Source organism: Cotesia typhae, unplaced genomic scaffold (genome assembly GCF_013202065.1).
Source record: "Cotesia typhae breed Kobodo isofemale line unplaced genomic scaffold, CoteBio_Ctyphae scaffold_13, whole genome shotgun sequence".
In the NCBI taxonomy this organism is placed as follows: Eukaryota; Metazoa; Arthropoda; class Insecta; order Hymenoptera; family Braconidae; genus Cotesia; species Cotesia typhae.
This window is the reverse complement of record NW_027423774.1, coordinates 1396631-1422937: the sequence shown is the minus strand read 5'-3', so window position 1 is coordinate 1422937 and position 26307 is coordinate 1396631. Positions and strand designations below refer to the sequence as shown.

The window sequence follows — 26307 nt, the reverse complement described above, 5'->3', positions numbered from 1 at the left end:
TTAACACTGAAAATTGGGAAAGCTAACAGTTTTTGAAACTATTGAGTTGTATGTGAGAGTATGTGAGTTATTGAGGTGCCCAAACGAATCCTGAACATAAAAGAGATCGAAAAAGCCAACAGCCAATTACCGGAGACTGGCTCAGATTGGCGATTTCGGGCAAGTTTGTGTGGATGAGATCAATAGCTGTACGTACTTCCATCCATACGAAACAATTTAATGCATTGATAGACAGAAGTAGAAGAAAATAAAATAAAAGAGAAAGAAACTGAAAACTAAAAGACCAGAACTCACTGGGGTGTAATGTAAACTCGCGAAAGATAAATATATGATGCGTATTCTCGGGTGGTCTCTCTTTAGGTTTCGTTTGCTGCATAATATGCTAATCACTGAAACCAAATCACTGAAATGTTTTCCAAGCGTCTCATTAACACTTTGTCGACTGATAAATTAACTTTTGTTGGAGTCAAGTAATGAATAAGCACAAGAGCGAAGAAAATAAATATAAATCTTGTGATAATTAGTTCTAATGGCCAAGATTTATACCGCTAAGAATACATTCAATTAATGATAACGATAATGATGAGATAATAAAAATAAGAGAAAAGTTGAATAAGAAAAAGTGACAGTTACTGTTAGGTGGCAATAAAAATTAAATAATAAATAAAAAAAAAAAAAATGAGTCGTTATAGATAAGTCTCAGCAGCATATTTTGATTGGAATATATAAATAAAAGGAGGGACTGGATGAATTATTAGCAACTCTGGTGGCTTGACTACTTTATAAGCATAAGAATTCAACCCACCTAAGTGTAATCTCGTATTCATGAATTTCTTCCAAGCAACATCCCCATCTCTCACTCTAACAGACTCAACCCTCTCGATTTTTTCTTCATCCAACGCTCTACTCACTATACTAAGCCCACAGAACTGACATCTATATAACTATCCCTCTTTGTCTCACAGTAGTGACAGCCCGCATAGTTTAGACTACGACAACAACGCACTACACCTGAAAAGCTCAGTTCTGCCCATCTAGCTCTCTAGTCTCTCTTGATGAAAAGGGAAGAATTAAATACATGCGGGAGTATATAAAAAGTTCTAAAGAACTTATTAAAATCTCGTTGCAATATTTAGACGTTGTAGAAACACACTTTATATATTTTATTTTAACTAAAAATTTTATCGACATGTTTATAAAAAAAAAAAAAATCTCGGCTCAAGATCAAAGAATTTTTTTAGCTAGGGAAGGAATATTGAAATTTTTTTTAATTAGGCTTTAAATTTTTTGCCGCTTGCCTTTTTTTATTTTTTTGTTGATTAAACAGTTAAAAAATTGAAATTTTATTTAATGGTATTTTCATTTATGCAAATAAAAAAAATTAGTTTGATTCAAGGAAAAAAATCACAAACCAAAAAAATTTCTTCCAAGTCAATTTACTTTTAACTCAAATCAACCCTTTTTTGTCAATTCAAGTAAAAACTCTTATTCAAACCAACAAGAAATTTTTCTTCAAAAAAATTGTCACTCTGCGGTCAGAATTCATAATTATTTTTATTGATTTAAGTAAAACTTTTTCCAGTTATTAAAAAAATTTATTTCATATTGTAATATTTATTTCATTGAAAATTATTTAAATTTATTGTAATATTTATATATATTACAATAACTTGAAATTTAATTTTTAGAATCAGCATAAATTACGAGGACAAGAACTATCAAGAGCATGCATAAAATAACGAAACAGCATAAACAGAATCATTTATTGAATAATAAAATCAAAGACAAATATTTAGTTTAATTGTTCATAGAATGTTTACTAACGCTACTGCACTGATGATTTTAAAGGGTTCTCTTCTCGTTTCTATGCATTTTCATTTATGCACCAGATCCTCACATTCAAGCGCGTCATTTTATATTCATGAATTCTCCGTACGGTCTGTATGCCCCAGGACCCCCTTTACTTAAAAAAACTAAAAAATAATTCTCGGAGAAATGTTCTTGCAGGATTCACCTTAACATAACGCATACATATATATTTATATACGTCTAAGGTACTTTTAAAGTTGAATGTATTCTTTAGTGCAGATCATGAAAAAAAGGACAAGGTATATAATAAAGGAGAGGTGTATATTTACCAATAGAAAAGATACAAGATAGCTGAGGCGATCGTGCGTGACCTAAAGAATTTTTAGTTATGCTTCTTTGACTTTATGCTCCCATTTTAACTCATATCATTCGATAAATATACCTTATTTTCAATAGATCGTAATGTAAATCAATTTTTCATATATTACAATTTCTTATATCGATTTAAAACTTGCCATAAAAAAAGTTGTATGCAATATATTTTAATATTTTCACGAGTACATTTATCTTAATGCTATTATATGTTCTTCGAAACACTAAATGTGAATTTATGATTAAACTGCAGAAATTGTTTTTTTTTTTTCCTCGTAATTAGTGTAAATTTTTACGTCAAATTTTTTTAATTTTCCCATTTATATATCTATGGAATTCAGTACAATTGAAATATAAGCGTTAAACCCTGTCTGCTACAAAATAGTATATTACACACCGAGGGAAGTAAAGTAAGAAATGTCTCAGATCACATGTAATTGTTGGCCGAGGCGAAGCCGAGGTCAACAAACATGTGATCTGAGGCTTTCTTATTTACTTCCCGAGGAGTGTATACTATTTTTTTCCCTGACGAAGGTGTAAAGCGGAAACTTTGTTTAGCGCAGCGGGGCTAAAGTTGACGCTTTACACCCGGAGGGGAAAAAAATTAGTTCTCATTATTCAGTCACCGTGTTTCTTACGCTGTGTTAAAATAAAAAATTGTATAACATTCCGCTAGCAATTAAGAATCTTTGCAAGTGATTATAAATGATTAAACTGTTAATTTATTTTTTGCTTGATAATTCCATAAATTTACTGCAGCAACTAGACAAAAAAACTGCGAAAATATTCTTTTTTTAATTAAAACCCCTTGGTGTTTTCTTTCAAAGAAAATTTACTTTTTGATATTTTAATTTTCTCCTGGTATCATCTTAATGTGATATTTGAAACAATGTTTTAATTCGATAATAATAAAAACCTCAATTCTTTAATGAAGAACGATGCTGCGTATACCAACAGCACAAAGTTACAAAAGAGTACTTGGAAACATGAGGCAAATGGATAATTTTGAGTACAAAGACACTTTAGCGAAAAGTTTTAAGACAAAAACAAGTCAACAGAGTACAACTTAACTTCAAAAGTTGTAGTAAGAAAATTCATCTGTCTTGAACAACCGAGGCTATAGCTTGTTGATGAAAGCTTAAGATACAAAATAGGTTGATGGAAAAGCAAAACGACGGAAATGTAACTGGATGTTTATTTAATGAAAAGGTGTAGTCAGTTGAGTGTAATGGATCAGTATGACATTATTTTTTAAAGAAACGTTTTTTATTAAAGTTTAAAAAAAAAAAAACGTGATTATAATAGACTGGTGGCCATAAACTGAAGAAAAATCCGGTGCCATAAAGTTTAAAAGAAAAAAATAATCTAATAATTTAAAACGCAAATGTTTCTGGAGTATTGCATAAAATATTTTTACTGCGTTTGTGCACATTACTTGCGCCATATTCAGATGCTCATCATAAACACACCGTGTGAGGTATGTAGGTAACCATAACAGTCGAAGTTGTTTATGCCTTACCTGTTTCTACAGTAGATTGTGATGTAGAGGAAATACATATTCAAAAGCAACAATGTAATTTCGCAAGCGTGTGTGCCAGAGTGATTTGCATTAAAGCTTTTAAACACAAGGTTATATTACCTTTTTGCTTGGTCATATTGCCTTCGTTTTTTTCTACCAAACGTATTCCGACGTTTAGACCAGGTCAGTAAGGTGTACTAAAAGATCTCTCAGGTAATTGTTCTTCATGATCTATATACTTACAACGCATAAATTTTATCGAGTCTTTGTGGAAATTTTTTGACAATATTTTATTATTGTTTTTTATGATACATTTACTGAGTTTTTAGGTCAGTATGCAACACAGTTCAAATAACAATTTTTTTTTTATTTTATAAAAAATTTTTCCATAGATTATTTTTTAAATTGCAAACAAAAATATAATGATATCAATGTAAAATCTATAATAATTGAAGTTGTTAAGTAAATTTGTAAATCTTGATCTGACATCAGGCAATTTGCCTCTTACATCCAACATCCAACTGTTGGTTGTCGGTCATCGGTAGCTGGTCTTCGGTCGCCGGTCGTCTACCTTCTTCTTCTTTTTATTTTTCTTCTCAAAGGCAATTTGCCTCTATCCAATCGTTGGTTGTTTGTAATCTTTTTCTTCTCTATCTATCTATGCCTATACTTGTACCTATGCCTTTTTACTCACATTTTATCTCAATACAATAGATATGGAATTGTTTTTTACGAATCTAAGACAGCTATTATATCGCAGAATGAAATAACATTTTTCATTATAATGTATTAATTAAATTATATAACCCCTTTCAAAATAATAATTTAACTATTTTTCTTTCAAAAATGAGTTACTGTAATATTTATCAGATTATAAGCATATATCATCATTTTTAGTATCGATATTATAAATCTACATTTTAAAAATAGTCTCAGTATTTTTTTTATTACACAATAATTTTTAATTATTGAAATTTTCTTAATGGATTATTAATAATAATTTTGAACAGAAATTTTAAAGATTTAAAATTTGCTTTTAGCTCAATAAATGTCAATTTTTATTTGAAAAATTAATTTTTCCAATTTTAAATAAATTTTTGAATGCCAATACGTGGAAAAAAAGTTGACAAAATACATAAAATCCAAACCTCCATTGTAAAAATTAATATCCAAAATTTTTTTCAAAATATTTCATAACATGTTTTTACAAAAATTTATTCCAAGTTCTAAACGACTTATTTATGCGTACAAAGTTATTTACACTATTAATTAACACTTAAAAAATAGTTATTCGATTATCGTGCAACTAATTAATAAGTAAACTGTACACTTATACTTGATACCTTTCGAGGAACATATAAATATGTCTTTTGAGCATAAAACATAATATAAGAAGTATGAAGGAAGATTACACAACAAAGAACATAAACACGCTCTGTCATGAATAGTAATTAAATAATTTAACTGATTAATGGTAATAATCTTTGTTGTAAAAAACTGAAGATGACATGAATTATGCATTGAATTACAAATATTCGGACTCCATACTTCAAATTTGATGTAAAAGGAAAAAATATGGGGCAACATAATATAAACCAGATGTTTTCATGTATGATATAATCAAAAGAATTATTGATTTCAAGCAATCTGGGCACAAGTATCCATCTTGGTGCTTTTTAATGCTAAAATAATGAAAGGCCGAGTCTCTATTAGTCTACATTGTTATTATTTTGCTACACCGAGTACAGAGATTCTTCTCGGGGGTCTAAAAAACTTTAACCAAGTCATCCCGTAAATTAGATTAAGTGTTATTAAACCTCATCATCATTATTAATTATTACTATCATCATATCATAATTTCAAGTTCTTTATCATCTTTATTCTATTATACATTTTTTTAACAGTAAATTACATATTTATTAGCTCAATAAATAATTTGCTTCGCTCAAGGAGGGCTACATTTATAATTTCAAAGCCTCAAAAAATTTTAAATGCTCCTTAAAGGATAACACACGCTACAAACAATTGAACGGAAATTTTTAGAACATAGTTCTAAACAATAGTCCACCAGTTGGATTAATAACTGAAGATGACATCATTGACATTGACCTTCAACGGTACAGGATCTAAGAATAAAGTATCATCATTATCATTATCATCATCATCATAAGAAACCATAGTGTAATGATGTAACTTAAGAGTGAAGCTATTCATTCAAAATGTCATAATGATTCATGACACTTAACTCACCGTACACCTTCTCATTAATTAAACATGCAGTTAGATTTCCGTCATTTTGCTTTTTATCGACTGATTTATGTCTTAACCTTCTATCAACAAGCTGGATTATTTAAGACTAATGGATTTTCTTGTTCTAAAAACTTTTCAAAGAAGCTATTCAGTTCTGTAAAAAAAGTTTTGTGCTCTATATTATCCGTGTCTTGAGACTTTGTGGGATTTTTCCATTTTTTTAATAAAGTATTCTTTACTTTAAACCAATATTTTTAAAACAATAATTGAAACTTATTTCTTTAATGTGAAATCAAGTACACAGTGTGTCAAAAAAATACAAAAATACTGTTAAATCAGGTTCGATGTAAACACCATCATAAATATCCATTAAAATTGTAAAAACTGACTGTGATATTGTATTTTAACAATTCGTTAAAAAATCGTAGATGAAAAAGTGGTAGAAAATAAAAAGAGCTCCCTTTCAAGTGCATAAAGAGAATTTATTTTATTTGTTTTTCGTATTTTATTAATGAAAAAATATCACTTATATTTAATATAAGAAGTACGGATTAAAATGTTTCAATCTCTTGAAATTATTGAATGAATAAAACTTTACAATCGCGCTCATTTTTAATTTATAAATAATATATTTCCACTTAAAATGTCAAAATTTAATATCTCAAATGAAATTTATAGAATTTACTTAACGCGAGCTCTCCCATTTTCCACTTCTACCAACTACTTTTGTCGACAAATCTTTTTGCTGAATCGTAATACCGTATTCATGTATATAGATATAGATATAAGTATTTTATACTGTATAGTATAATACACAGACCGACAGACAGACAGAGTACCTTTTACTTGCTGAAGGGTGAAAATTCAAATTAATAATATCGATTTTCTATTCTTGACAGTCTAAAATATTCGATATGCACCTACGCGGGTATCGACAATTTAATGCCTTGCGTTCAATTGCTGATTTGGCAACCGTCTACAGAACGGAATTTTTTATTTTTCATTTTATCAATTTCATTTGCATCTGATCAACCACCACGTAGACGCATTTATACATATGTATGTACACATACAATCAGTCCCCCACTGGTATAAACTCAAATGACTTATCTTTAATGTTCTATAGTTTGACAACGAGAGTAGAGTAATTATTTTTTTATTACCGCAGAGAAGTAATTGCTTTTAATAATTAAAATATGATATAAGTGAAATTGGACCAGTGTCATGTTATATATCAATTTGACTTTTTTTTTTTTTTTTTTTTTTTTTTTTTTCCCGTTAGTCAACAACTGGTATTACATTTGTTATTATTGTAATAGACGGATATTTCATTAATAAATTTATTCGGCAATTAATTTGATTTAATTTTAAATTATCATTATAAATCTTTTTACAATACTTTATTTGACATTTTTATAGGATATATGGTCCGTTAAATTTTAATTTAAATTCAATAAATAATAATAATGAAATAACATTTAAATATTTCATCTTTCAATTTAATTACAAACAATTATAATAATTTATTTCTACCATAAAGTGTACCACCACATGAAATTATTTCATATCAGAAGCTTCATAGAATTAACTGTTAAATATAATTTATCAGGATGAATTTTATCGATTGAATATTAAAAAAAAAAAAAAAAAAAAAAAAATCCAGTTCTGCAAGTTGTTTCAAATAATATTGTCTGACGATGACAATTAATTAGTAATGATTAGAACATCATTGAGATGATGAAAATTGCCGCGACGAAATGGAGAGTCGAGACATGGAGATAGTTGGGTTATAGAATAATTTCCGTATCTGGAACGCGAATTAATACCTCGATTAAAGCCTGTACGTGAAGGTACTGCTATCTCGTTCGTTTATGTTCTCTCATCTTCTCTTTATTCCCCTCGCTGACGATCCATTCGATCCCCAGAAATTGACTTTGTTGCTTATGCTTCGACTGGACGGGAGTCCTCGCACATCCGTCTCGACGGCTCAATTCCACCGATTGATTTATCGAAGTTAAAGTAAAGAGAACAAAGGGCTGAATATTTCAAAGAGAAAACTCAATGATAATACTCCCTCAGTTTTACACATTTTACTCTTTTCATTAAGTTATCCTCATTATTTACTTTAAATCATGCAATTGATTTTTTTTATCTCTTATTATCATTATTATTATTATTCTTATTGAGTTAACTAATTAAAATGTTGAATAGTGATAGATTAATATTAAATAGCCATTGAATAAAATGACGAGGGAGATGATACATAAATCGTTAAAGTAACAAATTTACTCATGGCAAATTTAAACGACGTGTAGCATCAGCTCTCCGCCAAATTTTCCACCGGAAATTGAGAGCAACTGCAAGCTTCCTCCTTCGGGGACAACGTCGCAAACTGGGTTAGGAATTAATCGAAAGTGACATTAAATTTGTTTGCCCGAGAGGCATAATCCACCGATATTCCACGTGTAACACTATCATCCTGTATATATCGAACCCTCTTATGCTTCAATAATTTACATCTATATAATACTCGTATCTTATACCACCCGTCACTACATGTTATATTCTATATAACGCGTATATTAATATTTTATTTATTTATTTTATATTTTCGTGTTGTTACATCTCATCTTAAATGTCGCATGTTTTCGATACAATCGAGCCTGGACCTAATCTTTATAAATTACTCGCCAATTTTCTGTACAGCCCCTTCGGCCGTTAAACTTGGATTCTTTTCTTTTGTCCGCTCGCCGTGAAGGTAATCACATGTTCCTGAAAATTCTTTGTTACATGATGAAGCGTCAAAAACTTTAACAATTCTATTTTTTTTTTTTTTTTATTATTATTATTATTATTATTATTATCATTTATTTTCTTAGTTATTATTTTTTTTTTGTAAAGTTAGTTGATAAAAAATTAAAAAGTACACTTTCTTCTTTCAAAAAATTTAATTTTTTTAATTGCAACTAAATAACTTGAAATAAGAGCAAAATTTAAAAGAAAATATTTTTTCGGATAAAATAATTTTTTTTTTCATTGTACTATTTGAAATTTAACGATGTTAATATCGTAATTTTAAGCGCAATTTTCTTTTCGTGTACAAAAGATATTCGATACTTTTATAAACAAAATGATATGACAGGTGAAATAAAATACGGTGATCAATTGTGAATAAAAAAATGATAAAAATTCTCGTAATAAGGTCATTATCATGTGACCTAAGTTATACAGCAAGAAACTTGAATCGCAAAGGTCCAAGTAGTTAACTTATCTGCATACTTGTCGTGTTTAATATTAAACTCACTTATATATAATATACATATGAATAAGGTATACATACTACCACATATGTATGAGAAACATAAATGAACTGAAATATCAAGGTAGTAAACGTATAATCTCAAAGTCTCACTTTAAACAGATTGTAATGTTGAGCTACTGCATTGAGCAATGCCTTCTGTAAATTTTTTAGTCTTCAATTTGCATTATTAAGTCCAAATGCACGTATATATTCTAGATTAGAGAAGAACCAGAGAAGCCAATCGACTACTTGTTGACTCTCTCTGCATTGTATATATCTGTATGTATTTGCTTTGCACTTATGTGGTTACGTTCATATATATGCAGTATACCAGTACATTCATTCACTTGTATTTTTTATTTTTTATTATTATCATCATTATTTAAACGATTACATAGCATGTAGGGATACTTGAAGAAAGGATCAAGAAACTTCTAGACAGAACTAATCGTTGATCCGGTGATCAAAATTACTGAGAAAACGAGCGAGATCCTCTCCATCCGCCATGTCCAACATGACTGACTTACACTGATTAGTTCTCATTTACTATGTTGTTTACTATGACGTTTCTTACTTAACGCATATACTAAAATTATTTTTATCGATCAGCAACAGGAAATACTTTTAAAATATTTTCATTAAACTTTAATTAAAAAAATATTTATTGCTTTATATAGTAGAAAATTTTAATTTTTACCAATCATATTTTCATTCTGATATCTAATACGAGTTAATTCTGTCTTGTCGGTCTCTTTTGCCGATAATTTTTTGATAAAATGTTTGTTTTTATAAATTTATCAAGTTAATTAATATATTAAGTAATTGTAGGCAATAAATTGACTCGGCATATTAATAACTGTCTGTTTAATTTATGAAGTCGACTTTATATTGTACATTTAAAGTTAAAGAACACTTGCCTTAAAATTATAAAATCACAAGTGATGTTGTGCTATATATAACCATTATATTATCGCTTTATTCTTCTTATTATTTTCAAAGCCGCAATTACACCCCATAAAGTTCTGATTGAGACACGTTTCGGTCATTATTCTGCCATACATGATCGTCAGAAAGTGTTATGCGCCATAGCTAGACGTATCAAACGTCAATGTTTTACTAGCCGTATATAATATATAAATTAAGTTATACTCTCACTAACGTTAAAAAATTGAATAATAATAATAAAATTGATAAGATATAAATATTTGGATGAAAAAAAAAATAACTTCAATCACATCATACATTATAATTGCGTTTTAATTTTGGTGATGTATGAGACTAAATGTTTTGGTCCAAGCGTGAAAAAACAAAATTATTTTTTTTTTTATAAAATATTTTAATAAAATTACATTGTGTAGACTAATGAAGAAAAATTCTAATACCTCAAGATTTTTCACAATTGTTTTATCATTATCAGTATATATTTATGATTGAAAATATGTACCTCTATTTTATGTCTTACGGAATTATTTTAAAATCGCCGTTAATCAATGATAAACAAAATTTATGACACATTGTTCAGAGGAAAATTTAATTCGCCAACTTTCGAGACTTTCTCTTTCAAAATTGAGTACAGATAAATTTTGCTTTCAATCCACGTCTTCTTACATGTGCGTATATATTTTTATCGACATGCTCATCGTAAATAAGACCGATAAAATAAAAAATAAAAAAAAAAAAACGGGACTAAAAAATGTAAAACACTGCTGGGCGAAAAGAGTAACAAAAGAAAAGATATTTACATAATATAAATCAAGAGCATACAGTTAAAGAGTGAAAATAAAATTAATCGGTCGGTGCTTTATATATTTATATCTATATACAGATCAATTACTTTTAAATTCATTTATGTGCAAAATATAATTTTATGAATCAATTGAGTAATCAAGTTTTTTTTTTTTTTTTAATTGTACATTTAATTTTACTGACAATAAACTTCGTTATCATGTATCAAATTTAATTACCAATGTAGTTTTAAATTATAAAATTGGTGTCAAAGGTGATATTTATCATGATTAAATAACGTTTGTAATCTACAATGTATGTTAAGGGATTAAAGTTTAATTATTTTTTAATGAAAATGTAACGAATCATTGAGATTTATCTCATGAGTGTCCTCTATTCATTTAAAAATTCGCTGATAAAACAATTGACTTTTTTAATATTCAATATTGTTTGTTATTTTTTTTTTTTTATTTTTATTGATTTACATATATATTTCATTAAAGTCACAATCGTGCGAAACAATAATAAATGTGATAAAATATTGCGCTTGCAATTTATTCCCACATTCAACCGCGACCTCTCGTGCATATTTATTTTGAATATTTTGCAGATTCAAGTCTCTAAAAATTAATAACTCTTTACGCATGAGTGGTTATTTTTTCCCAGTATTAATTACCAACAGCAACTTTTTTTTGTATGTAACCAGTAACCACCAATTTGGTTTTTATTTAATTGAATAGACTTTGTGTTGATTTTTTACTTTATCATTGAGTTTAATTTGTAAAATAAAACTATACATATACAAATTACAATAAATCAACTGACAAGCCAGCGAGGTGTAAGTTTTTCGTTTGATAAAGATCAATAGAAAGGATCAAAACGGCAATAATTAATCAAGTGTACCCCTTTCCCTAAACCCTAAAGGCCTCTCTGTAGAGAGTTAATATCCCATATATATGTATTTACATTTAATTACAATTTCCGGGTTCTATGGATGTGCCAAAGAATCCAATGATCAAAGAAAATTACATAGAAAGCCCTCTGAAGTAAATTTTTTAACAACTTTATAATTTCAAATCATAAAAAAAAATTACAAACATCATTATTATATCCAATACTAAATCATAAATCTTAATCTTTAACCCTGTAATATATATTTTAACATATAAATAATTTATAAGAGACATAATAACCACGCAAAAAAAATCTTGTCACGCTTATAAGCGACGATGATTTTTTTTTTTTTTTTTTTTCAACTATGGAATAGTTAATAACTTTAATTGTAGGCTTAGCGGCCAGCTAAAGCGCTCATCTTAAGTTATTTACCAACGTATAGAGTTGATGAATAATAAACATTTACATCAAGAGTTATTTATATTTTATACACTGCTCTTGAATTTTTATTCGAAGAAAATATAAATTTTACTTTTCATCTCGAATATTATATCACGACAAAAATAAAATTAAATCTATAAGTCCACGCGTCGAACGCTCTCGTGGTAATTTAAGCGTTATTAATATTTATAATACTTAGTAATTAATTTTATTTATATAGTAGTCGATCTTCTATCAATTTAAAAAAAAAAAAAAAAAAAAAAAAATTGAATCATAAATAAAAATTATAAATTGATGTTAAAAATAGGTAAAAAAATTTTTTTTAATTCAATAATGATTCAGACATTTAAACGAAATTGTAAAAAATCACAAATTTAAAATAAATTTTTGCTTCTTTTACTGAAAATTCGGTAATAATTAAAACAAAAATAAAATAGTTGTTACCGATGTCAAATTTAATGTATATAATTACATAAAATCGATACTACTGATTCGACTTTGACGTTTTAAATTGTATGAAGGATACTTCTCAAGAAATAAATATAATAATAAACGTCTGAAGAATTTCCGTGATCAGAAAGGTGGAAAATTATTATACTTATAACCATCCTTTGACTCGAGCCAGAAGGCACGTGTCCTCAAGTCTGCCGGTACCTTTCGGTCACTAGCATTGCAATTTATTAATTAAAGAATCTACAAATTTAACGGCTATGAATTACAATGAAGCCCATCAGCAACGCATATCGTTTTTCCGTTATTTGCACTTTAGTTTGTACTTTTATTTGGCTTCGTGATTATCAACTACGCATCAGCGATTACACATTACTTCCCACATGCGAAATATATCCGTACAAAAGCATTATTTTTATTAAATAATCAATTCTTTTTATTTTAAAAATTAAAAAATTCAATTATAAATTTTATTTTAAATTTATCTCACACTTATTTTTATTTAATGGACATTTCTGTCTGTACATTTTTACATCCCGACGACTATTTCTTCTTTTCTTTTACCGGCGGTGATAATACAAGTCCGTTTGACTTAGCACGTGCGACGCATTCACGTTTGTATATAATACACATCTAGTACTCAGACAAGGCCTTTAACTTTGCACTGCAGAGTATAGAACTATGTATCTGCACTCTACACTCTGCTTATACTCCTTTGACGTAGAGCAAGTCGTCTTTTACTCTCGATTGAATCCCGTTCAAGGCTCCAATGCAAATCTATTACGATCAGACACACTCAACTGGTCTCTGATGCTCATACTTCGATATTATATCACATCTTTGGTATCAATATCCAAGACACTACACAGAAAAAAATATTTACTTGAATCAAGTAAATAATTTTAAAGAATTTTATCTTCTTGATAAAAATCTTGAGTAAAAAAATTCTTAAACTAAAAAATTTTTATTGGATTAAATAAATTTTACTTGATTCAAGAATTTTTTGTCTTGATCCAAGACAATCAAACTCTTCAAAATTATTTTCTTGGTTTAAGAATTTTTTCTCTTGATTCAAATTAATTTTTTTTTTCTGTGTTTTAATTTTCAAAGTTCTCCTCATCATTTGTAATTTAATTTTTATCTTGACGGTCTAAAAATTCTAAGTGTGATTAGTTGACAAATTATTACTGCTAATAATATAATATTCCTTTATGTAACAAGTCAAAAAAATGGCAAATTATGGTGTAAAGTGTTTGTAGAATTAGCCTATAGGGTTCTGCAGTTACAGGAGAACGAGCGTGAATCACGCCTGAGCCGCAGGCAAGAATCATCATCTGTTGCACGAGTTCTCTTGTAACAGAACATAATATATAGACTCAAAATATTTATACTTTTAAAGAAATATTGCTTAGAATAATTTATGCAAATTATCATTTTCAGAAAATTCTTTACAAAATTATTCGCTAATTTCAAGCTCGGAGCGGATAAAAATTTATTTCGCCCAGATCTACATTAGAATATTTATTTAAAAATTTTTCTCAATCTTATAATTTACTGTTGTTTTCATTGACTGAAAAAAAAAAAAAAAAAATAATAATTATGAATGCAAGTCTTCTTATACATGTTATTAAAAACGAGCATAATTATAAAATTAGTCGTAAATAATAAATAAACGGAAACTTACAGGAATTAAAGGAGAGCTTCAACTACGGTCTTTTTTGTCCTCCTGTAAATGGAAAAGCTGGAAAATTCTTGGATGAAGAACGTCGTCTTGGAGATTATCCCTTCAATGGACCAGTCGGCCACTTAGAGGTAAAATAGTAATTTTCTCATCTGCTTAATACAAGTAAAAAAAACATACACACACACCTAATCTAACACACACGTGGAAAAGCATAATATTATTCAGAAATAGAAAAAAAATTTACTGAAGCCCGTAATTTTTGCATAATCCCGATAAGATATGAAAAAATTTAATCCTCAATTCACATATTTTAAAATTAATAAAACCCGTCTCTTCTTTTATGACAAAATGAAAATTCTTTACAGAAAATAAATTGTATCGATATGAATACTAAGTACATCAGTACTATGCAAGTTTACGCTATTCAAGAATATTTTAATTTTTTAAATAATACCAACTGGTTTTAATACAACAAAACAATAATTTAATCACACCGTAATACCGTCGTTTTAAAAATTTAATAATAGTCATAAAATTTCAAAATGTTAAACATCAGCTTTCACACACTAAAATCTAATAATATAATTAAAGTACTTATAAAACCGACACTTTATTAAAAATTAAAATTCCAAAAATTGAATGAAAATCAATGACTTTTTTAAACTAATTATCTTATTTGTAAAAAAAAAAAAAAAAAAAAACTTAAAAATGAGAGTTGATCCGATAAATTATTAACAAGTTTGAGAAGTTTCTTCACGGTCTTTACATAATCAAACACTTGATCAAGTTTCTTAACCTGAGGTTCTCAGATGTCGGATAACCATAAATCGATATCACTCATAACGATATTGAGATGATTCAGTCAACATATTTTATCAACAAGAAATAATTTACATTATAAACTTTCAGCTTTTTATAATAATGATTTGCATTTTTTTTTTTTTCATCAATTCTCAATATAGAGTAAAAAGTAAATAAAGTCTAATGTCAGTACAGTAAGTTATTTTTAGATCTGTGATAGTAAAGCCGGTTAGGATGTACTTGTACTTACTGTTACTTTATCTCGTAGGATGTCTTGATTAATTTCCATAAACTAATCATCTTATTGAGGATATAGTTTTCCGAAGATACTAGATACTAAATACTAGATACTATAGGCATGTTGATTATTTGAGTAAATTCAAAATTTATATGAGATTGTTAGGATTACAAACTCGAACGGTGTCCGTATTTCTTTAGCAAAGAGTAGAGTATTAAATGTAAGAGAAACAAGGTAAAGAAAAGTAACAAGTTTTAGCAGTAGTTAGTACGAGAAACGATTTTATGGAAGGCACTCTACTCACGCACCGTTATGTAGAATCCACCAAGAATAAGAAGCGGTGGTCTTTAAACGTGAAACGTGCAGTACCCTTTACTTCTCTAGAGATCTAGTTGCACAAGGGTGATTCAATGTGTATCTCCAGTCTCCAGCTAGCACAGTAAGAGAGATCCGATAGTGAACAAGCGATAGTGAAACGATACGATAGGGCAACGATGTAACAACAACCATGAATCGTAGATTCACTTATTCTAGACAGCATATAGTAGGAAATAAACCAAATGGTTGTTATTATACCGTTGTCTGTGTCTATTATCGTTTCTCCTTTATTGTCTTCTATTGTCCTTGATATGATACAGGATCTACGGCATACAGTAATAGTACTAACTATTAGATACCACTGTTGCTGTACCTCTGTTAATGGTCTCACGCCTTGTGAATCTCACTTACTCAAAAATAAATCCATCCAATTGCTCCCCTTTATTATTACCATCATTGTTATTATATTTACACTAGTTACCGGAATAAATTTATCAGAATTGCCGCTTAATGTTATCTAACATCATTTATCTTTATGATTTGTAGCTCAAATACAAGCGGCGAGTTTACAAGACCTTGCATCTGGATGAAAAACAATTAAAAGCCTTACACACACGGTCAAATTACCGGAGATTAATTGAGTATGTAACTAATAGTCAAGTTGAAAAAATTTCTAAAATGTGTAACAAGGGATTGGATCCAAATTTTCATGACATTGAAACTGGAGGTAAAATTCTTGACTATTAAATTTAAATATTTTTATAAATCAAATCATGATGAATTAAATATTAATTGAATTGTATACACTTACAGAAACACCTTTGACTCTGGCGACAAATTTGAAAAAGCCAACTAAAGTTATAATTGCTCTTGTTAACGGTGGAGCACTGTTAGATTACCGAACGAAAGAAGGTCTTACAGCGATGCACCGTGCAGTTGAAAGAAACAACAAAGAAGCTGTAAAAACTCTTCTAGAACTCGGTGCTAGTCCAAATTACAAAGATACTAAAGGTCTCACACCACTTTATTATAGTGTTATTTATAAAGCCGATGAAATGATATGTAACGCGTTACTTCATGATCACGCGTCAATCGGTGCCGAAGATCTTCAGGGATGGCAGGAAATTCACCATGTTTGTATTTTTATTGCTCATACCTTAAAAAAAATAATTATCCAAGAAAAAAAAGTGAAATACTTACAGATTTGATTGCTGTTTTATTTTAGGCTTGCCGAAATAATCTTGTTCGACACCTGGATCATCTTCTGTACTACGGTGCAGATATGAACGCACGAAATGCGTCAGGCAATACACCGTTGCACGTGTGTGCGGTTAACAACACAGATGCATCTTGCATTCGTACGTTGCTCTTCAGGGGCGCGCAAAAGGACAGTTTAAATTATGCGAATCAAACCCCCTACCAAGTTGCCGTGATTGCCGGTAACATGGAGCTTGCGGAAGTCATCAAGACTTATCAGCCTGAAGATGTCGGTGAGTATAAACGAAATAATAATTGTTTTATATGTGTACAAATTAACTTTAGTTTAAATTCTATCCCCAGTAGATGAAAGATGTAATAGAGTAGCGTAGCTTCAATAACCGACTGAGCAATAACATAAATAATTTTTTTTTTTTTAAATTGATGATATATGAATAAATAACGTATAAAATAAATGAATAATAAATAAAAGGAATAGTAGTAAAGTTGATGGATATTCTCACCGGGACACTAAACCAAGATCTTCGGTGAGAAGCTCTGTAAAAGACTGACTTTGACATACGACGACGTGACTCCCTTGAGATACTGAAGATACGCGTACACACTTGAGGAAACTTGCAAGAATCAATCGTCTGAGTGAATCTGTAAATATATAGATATATATATATATATATATATATATGTACTTGTATTTAATTTATATTTATATCTATATATATACATATATGTGTTGCATGTATTTGAGTGCTTGGGCATGAGAGCACGTGCACGCTTTTAGCATACTCGTTAGATGTTCGTTAGAGTTCGAGGGTATCTCTGTCCCCTTTCCCCTGTATCGTGATCTTTAAAAAAATGGTTAGAGACGCCAAGACGCGGAGGGTAAAGCAAGGAAGGAATATCATGGCTTGCATCGTGGTCTATATCGATATCAATCGATCTTCGGTGAAAAAGCACGAGGAAGTAAATGCCGCTACACTAGTAACTATGTGGAATCTTTTGGTGGTGATGGTTGGGTTACAACTCGATACTTGTATCGAGCTTCTTCGGTATTTTAAACGAATGAAACAGTAAAAAAAATAAATAAATAAATAAATAAATTAAAATAACAAATTAAGATTATTTAAATATACGCTATGCGGAAAAAAGTGTTGATATAGTGACGTTGCTGTTGTATATTATTGATACATTAAATGCTTTTATTTGAGTGACTTTTTCCATTTCTAATGTTACGTTCCAAGTAATAAATTAATGCATATTTGACATTTATCATTTATTCTTATCTAATTTATTTTCAAATTATATAAAATAAAAATTTTTATTATTTAAAAATTAACTTTCAAATTTTTATTTTTCAAATCAAAATTTTTTGTTTATTTTTAATTTATTTTACTTTTGTTTAATTTGTTTTATTTTATGAAATTAAAATATTTTACCAAGTTTATTATATTTTATTTAATGAATTTGTCCGCATAAAAAAATGAATGAAGGGAAAAAAATTTTATGAATTAGATAAGAATATCCACAAACAAATAAATGTAAATATTAACATCCCAAGTTAAAGGTATTTGAGTAAACTAATAAAAACCAACGGTGATAAAAATCCCCCCGTTATCTTACTATAGCCCCCGTATTGCTAGCAATGTATCTTGAAAAAAATAAGTTGATATAAATCCGCGTACAAGACTGTGACTGGGTGTGCGTGTGCTTCACCGCTTTGTAAAAACAACACTAATTAAGTAATTAAGTATTATTGTCATTGTGCTAATGATAACTGACATATTATACTTAAAAATAAATACCTACTTTAATTCCGTATATTTATTTTGTATTACACATACTACCACGTAAGTGTGTGTACGTGTGTATGGTAATAAATAATATGAATGCTTATAATAACTTGAGAAGGTTTTTGGAGTCTGCGTAGTCAACTTAAACCTTTAACCATTGTTGAGTATTGTAAAAAATGTAATAACTATTGATGGTAACTTATAATGCGTACGATGCGTGAGGATGCTAATTATTAAAAAAGAAAAAAAAAAAACAACTGATCTAAATATCGAGGCTTAGAAAAACAAAAAGTTGTCTTGAAATTAAATTTTTTAAATAGAGATATGTATACGGAAATTTTTAAATTAAAATTAGGTTTGAAAAATTTTTAAACCATAAAATATTTGAAAAAATACGATAAAAAGATCTTGATAAAATTACCAAAAGTTTGAAAAAATTAACATGGAAGTTTAAAGTTTTTTTTTTTTTTTCAGATAAATATGTCTGTAAAGTAAGAACTTATTGAGGTTCTATCACCTTCTTTAGGAGGTAAAGTCTTTTTTACAATCTGCGAAAAAAATTAGGAACTTTTCGAATTCTTATTAACTATCTTCTTTTTAAAATTTGAAGTGGAAAGAAGTTTATAAAAAAAATACAATCAAGATAGCAGTAAATTCAAACTTTGAGATTTATTTTTGCACTATTTTTATCTAAAAAGAAACTTAAATTTGCGGGAAAAAATTTACGGGCAAAAATAAAAGTTTTTGACAAATAAGAATTATTTCTAAGCCTTGTTGAACAGTTGTAGAGTCCCAGTTGTAAGGCTAAGTAAAATAGAGGATTACTTATCCTTACAAAAAACTAAAAAAATTTTGCAGTGCCACTTAAAGATCCACCAAGCTACAATCCAAAGAGACGTTCAGTGGCTTTTGCCGGCATGACGACAAGCTGTTCAGCAAGTAATTTGGGGACCTTGACCAGGATACCGTCTTCAAATGAATCTTCTACATGTGGTACACTAACACGTACCATTTCAGTAGATCAGTATTCATCTGGAACACTAAGTAGACTTCCTATGAACGAGCACTACAGCTCTAGTATAACATCATCATCTTCATCGTCATCTTCTAGTAGAATTCCGTCCGGCAGCGAACAGTATATGAATGATTGTTTGATGGCAAGAACACCGTCCGCAGAACAACAGTACTCGAGCGCATCGATGAGCAGAGTATCGTCTGAAGAACATCAGTATTCTGGGATATCGCGTGCTGAGTCACACCACAGTAGTCTCAATCGAGTGCCGTCCATAGAACAACCACGTGGTGGTAATAGTACCGGTGAATGCGGAAATCTCCAGAGAATACCGTCCGAACAGCTACTAGTAAGCACAATGGTCCGTCTGCCGCCACAATCATACTGTCAAAACCAACAGGGTCATAATTTAAATAGAAATAATAATAATAACAACACTAGTAATAATATTAATAATCATAATAATGAATTGCAAAATACTTTAAATCGATTACCGTCCGAATATCAAACTCCCAGTTTACGAGATCCTCGTGTGAGGTAAGCATAAATTGTTTTCGCTAGAAGATAAGAATTTAAATGGATTTTTTTATTTGTTATTGATTATTTTTCTTTTGATTTAATAGTGCTGTAAGTTTTTTTTTTTTTTTTTTTTTTTATTATTTATTTAAATTAAAAATAATCAATAACTTTACCGTGACCAACCCTTCATCCGTTGCACTATGGCCAAAATGTTACATTAATATTTAAATAATAATTTCAATACCTAAAAAATGATTTTTTTATGAAATTAAAATGAAAAGACATCTTTCATTTTTTTGGAGTTTTATAACAGTTAAATTATAATGAAAAAGTTTTGATAAAAACTTAAAAATTTAAAATTTTAAAAAATTACAGGTACAAATGTAAAAATTTTTTTTTTTCTATGATTGATTTGTAAAAAAAAATTGTAAAATGTCTGTTGATTTCAATATCATTTTTTTTTTTTTTTTAAATAAAAAACTGAAAAATAGAGTTTTTCTTAATATGGTCAACTTGGAATTTTATAGAATTATAATTAACTTGAAAAAAAAAAAATTAACTTGGATCAAGAAAAAAATTCTTAAACCAAAAAAATAATTTTGAAAAGTTTCATTATATTGATTCAAGACCAAAAATTCTTGAATCAAGTAAAATTAACTTAAACCAATAAAAATTTCTTAGTTTAAGAATTTTTTTACTCAAATCAAGAAGATGAAATTTTTTTAAATTATTTACTTAAAAAAAATTTTAAAAATCTAAAATAAATAAAAGCAACTAATGGGTATTATCGAAGTTACACGGATGGAGGGTTAAAAAAATTTTGTTACATTTCTTCTCGCAAAAAAAAAAAAAAAAAAAAAAAAAATTAAATAATAAAAAGAAAAAATAAAAATCCAAAAATTCTTTCTTCGAGCAATAACATTTTACGCTTGTCACAAACAAAACCATTGAAACACGATGGCACTATAAAAAATTTCAAGATCACCAAATGCGGAGCACTATCAAAACTTAAGAATAGAAGGCCTTACGAGACTACATGAGCATCATCATCATCATCATCACCGATTTGGGTTACAACACCGGCTAGACATTCAAGGACGCATGATGGAGATGCCACCGTCACCCTCACCAAGTAGCCGAAGTTTCGCACCTTTCAGTTCAGCAAGTTCCAGCCTATCTGAGGGCAGCAATCAACCTTCCGGTGAAGATTCGGCCAGCATTGTAACAGGTACACAATTCTTTATTCAGTTTTTTTTTTTTTAAACTTCAAAACAACACAAATTTACACGGAAAAAAAAAAATAAATAAAAATAAACAAACAAACAAATATTTATGATGAAACGTTAATCGCTTTTTACTGTCAAGATACTACTCTGGTGTTTGTTTAAATTTATCTCTCGAGTGTGTAAAACCATCACCACCAAACGAGAGTGAATAAGGCACCAGGTAAATCGTCATGATGATAACGATATAATATAATAGCTTACTGAATAAATAAATTATTATTATTAATTGTTCATAATATCATAATGTGTATAATATATTTACTGTTGGAAGATATAGATAATTGATCTCTCAATGAAATAATGTGACGTTAATCTGTTAAATGTTTCACTTCATCATAATTCATTAATTCATTATCATCATTTGTCCTTCATTTTTTATCATCACCTTTCATTCATCATTGTCTTAGTAAATTTAGATGTTAAATTTATATAAATTCTGTTTACTCATTTAACGCTATATTCCTCACAAATAAATTATTAAAAACAATAAAATAAAACATAAAATGAAACAAACACAGCGGCTGTGCAAGCATGTAGTTATGCAATGTTAATGCAAAATCAACCAATCAGTTCTCGCGAGTTTTACATTTTATTAGATTAATAAATCAGGGACTAGCCCTCATTTTTATCCATTCTAATGCAAAAAGCAGCTTAGAGTTTCGCTAAATAAAATGAATAATGGATTGTCATTTTTATTATTTTTTTTTTTTTTTTTTTTAATTTAATTCAAATAAATCTATTAATATGTATTTATTATTAAATTTTGTTTTTTTTTTTTTTTTTTTTTTATTAATTTTATTTTAATATAGACAAAAGTCTCGGGGACACAGCATCGGACATCATTAGTGACAGCTCGGGTGTTGGTACATCGCAGTCCGACACAACGAACTCGCTCTCTATTCCCGGTACGACGGTGGTCTGCGTCGAGAATTATAACAGCGGTATCGCCGGACACCTGACTATCAACCAGGGCGACATTCTCGAAGGTAAAATCGATTTACCATCAAGCAAAAAGCTACTTCCAAATGAAACAACTTTGGATTCTTGTATCTGGCCAAAGGAAAACTTGAATAGCCAAAGTCGTTGCTCAATAATGAACATGGCACAAGTTTTTTTTTTATTTTTTAATCTTCAGTTTAATTTTTTATTTTCATCATAATTTATTTTATTATTCATTCCATTTTTATACACTTTCATGCAGTAATAAATTATGAATTTGTAATTTAATACGTATAAAATTATTGATAACTGTATTACTCAGTAGCTATGTTATGAAATTTATTATTAAACAGAGATTATATAATTTATAATATATATGTTCATTATTGTTTGTTACACCAGTCACTGGAGCGACAGATTGTGGTCTACTGGAAGGCGTACTCCGAGGTCAAGGCACTGGACTATTTCCCGCCCATTGTGTTCAAGAAGTCAGGCTTCGGCACACCAATATACCTTTAGGACCTCAACATATGAGAGAAGGTCGTAATCGTGTTATTGGACGCAGAGAAGCACAGCAGAAATATTTCGCGACTGCTCCGAGGTTGAAGAAGCCGTAAGAAATAATTATTTATTATATCATATATATCTATCTTTTATTTTTTACGCTACAATTATATATTATTAATTTAATTATAGGATATGTATGTTTAGTGCTACCTCTGAGCCAAGATCAGTTATACTTCATCGGTCGAAAAAAGGTTTCGGTTTTATCCTTCGAGGAGCTAAGACAACTCCCTCAACTTTAGTTGGTTTGGCTCCTGCAGCCCAATATCTTGATGATGTTAGTCCGGGTGGAGTTGCCGATTTGGCTGGACTTAGAAAAGGAGACTTTCTTATTCAGGTAATAAAAATAATTTTTTTCTACTTGCCGAGCGGCTACTTTTTAAATGGCTGTAACTCAAAAATTATTTAAGATATCGATTTGAAATTTTGAATATGTTATTTTTAAAATATGTTATTTAAAAAAAAAAAATTAATTTTTTGAAAATTTTACACTGGCTGTGCTCCTTAAATTTATTCGAAACTTTCGAAAATTGAAATTATAAATATTGAAATTTTACAAGTAAAATGTAGATGCAATTAAATTTTCTGTCACTACATAAAATAATTTCCGTGACCGGAAAACTTGTCCGTGTCTATAAAAGCATCATTTTCTGTCGTAAAAGTATTTGTAACGGATGCAAAAACACGTTTTACATAAATGAACAACTTGTAATTGTAAATAACATCACTGAAATAGTTGAATTCGCAATAAAATTTATATTTATATTATTATTCCGAGAGTCTAGGTTTTATATATATATATATATATATATATATATATATATATATATATATATATATATATATATATATATATATTTTTTTTTTTTTTTTTTTTTTTTTTTCAGATCAATGGAGAAGACGTATCGACTGCTTCTCATGAACACGTAGTAGATCTAATAAGAAGATCCGGTGAATTAGTACGAATGACAGTAGTATCACCAGTAAATCTTCCAAACTCACAATCAACTGCTACACTGCCGACTAGTCAACCAACTCAAAGGCAATACGCGACATTACCCCGTAAAGGTAGCAATAATGTGCCCATAAGTGGCACATTGGGAAGATCACCGGCACCGATGCCACCTCGAAGAGATCCCAAAACTACACTGAGTGTCGGTCGTGCACGAGCTCGATCAATGGTTGCTGGTCTAGGTATTTTATATTTTACTAGTTGATAAAATAATTTGTCACTTATTTTATCAAGCTCGGTGGTAATTGACAGACTAATATTTCTATAATTCTATTTACAATAGAAGGTGGCGGAGAAAAGGACGACCGAGATGAAATTGGATCAACAGGAGGTAAATCTAGCAGCGCCGAATCTATTCATTTGGCCCAGCAGTCTTCGACTGGCCCTAACACTGGTCAAAATACCCCTGTTCAACCACGTACCGCTAGTATTCGGTCTCGGCCTACTTCAAGCCGTATAACCGCCGCAGAGCTTCAGGTATTATTATTTTTATTAATTATTTCGTTACATGATGAATATGAATATGATACCAAAGCAAAAAAATCAATATAAAGCACGAATACACGTGATATGCGCTTTTATCTATACGCAATGTTCACGAATGTTAATTGCAATAGCACGATTTATTCGAGACTCGAGCATCTGCATTGCTTCGATTACAGGAACTGTTTCAACGACAGGGAAGCGAATGTGGCCAATATGGTCAGACCATGATGAGTTCTCACTTTCAGACTGGACCTGCTACCAAGTCACATCCATCGTCGCCTGCGAAAACTGGCAGAGTCTATGCGAGCGTCGCGGAAATGAAACGCAAGGGAAAAGTAAGATTCTCATATGGTTCTTGTTTTTTTAATTAACTCAACTACTTTGGTTTTTTTTTTTTTAACTGGTGTTGGTGTTTTATTTATTTATTTATTTTTTTTTATTAATTTTTCAAATTGTTTAATTATTACAAGACATAAAATTCTAATTACTGTTTTAAAATTCACTGTCTGTAGTAATTTAAACATTTGTTTTTTGATTTATTTAGTAGTTATTTATTTTATTTATAATTGTAATAATTAAAAATTCGTACTCATTATTAACAAAAAAAAAAAAAAAAATAAGATATTTAAAAATTATAAAGCTAAAACAGTTATTAATACCCATTACATATATTATTAAAAAAATTTTGGCGCCATAAATTCGTGTTGGTTTTGCCAAATTTAACTTTAATAAATTTGAGTATTTTTTAAAAATTTTAATAAATTAATTACGCATCAGTAAATAAATATTTTTCAGGATTAAAAACTGATGTATCATATTCATGTTAATAGAGCATGTAATTATGGGTAATGGTGTATGCATGCATGTTTGTCATAGTGTACGCGAATATCAAGACTATTCAACAAATTACAACTGATAAACAATCAAGAGGATAATAAGGACTACTTGTATTACTGATCATTAATTCTAAATATTATTTACACCCAAAAACATGTTAGCATGAATTAATTCAGGTGATTAGTAACTGAACATCCGAAGAAACGTATTCAACGTTTCCTATAAATAATAACCACTTGCTTATTTTTCACGCTTATTACCAAAAAAATAAAAAACTATTCATTCTAATCTGTTAACTTATGTATAAATTAATTCTTGATATCTAATAACAATTTTTCTCATTCGCAACAATTAATTAATAATTACTAACAAAAATAAATAATTTATTCGTTATTTTAATCTAAACACAAACGCTTATTTTTATGAATTAAAAAAAATAATGCAGTATCATTCTACTAGCACGCATTATTAATAAGTTAAATTATCTAATATTAATGTAATTATGTTAATGTTATTATTAAATATTAATGAAGTGATTAATTTACAGTCAAATTCACGGGTACGTTTCTTCGGTGGTCTGGGCGGTGGTTCAGATTTGCATCGAGACTTCCACAGTACGCCTGACCTGAACATTCAAGGACAATCGTCAGCTTTGGCGCCAAAAGGTCATCGTAGTCAAGAGGACGTTAACGCACTGAGTAGAAATGGTTTACCACCACCCAATCATCCACCTCCACCGCCGCCAGTTGGGCAAGTGATCAAAGTAAATGTCGGTGCCAATGTACCGGACGTTGTGACTCCGGCCTCTGTTTATGACAATATGGCTCATATTCAGCAAGTTAAAG

General features: G+C 29.2%; 1 protein-coding gene across 6 annotated transcripts in view; it reads left to right on the top strand.

Annotated features, from left to right (window-relative positions):
• Prosap (SH3 and multiple ankyrin repeat domains prosap) overlaps positions 1–26307 on the top strand; it is a 79234-nt gene that overhangs the window by 48866 nt on the left and 4061 nt on the right. For 3 of the 6 annotated variants that reach the window (XM_074253575.1, XM_074253576.1, XM_074253574.1), the window contains 13 exons: positions 14448–14573; positions 16349–16529; positions 16616–16935; positions 17028–17292; positions 19666–20356; positions 21319–21566; positions 22434–22610; positions 22966–23176; positions 23260–23464; positions 24015–24321; positions 24423–24616; positions 24802–24960; positions 26010–26307. In XM_074253575.1, the coding sequence (XP_074109676.1) occupies positions 14448–14573; positions 16349–16529; positions 16616–16935; positions 17028–17292; positions 19666–20356; positions 21319–21566; positions 22434–22610; positions 22966–23176; positions 23260–23464; positions 24015–24321; positions 24423–24616; positions 24802–24960; positions 26010–26307 (3382 nt within the window). The remainder of the gene's footprint in view (positions 1–14447; positions 14574–16348; positions 16530–16615; positions 16936–17027; positions 17293–19665; positions 20357–21318; positions 21567–22433; positions 22611–22965; positions 23177–23259; positions 23465–24014; positions 24322–24422; positions 24617–24801; positions 24961–26009) is intronic. The other 3 variants (XM_074253579.1, XM_074253580.1, XM_074253578.1) reach the window with 2 other exon arrangements.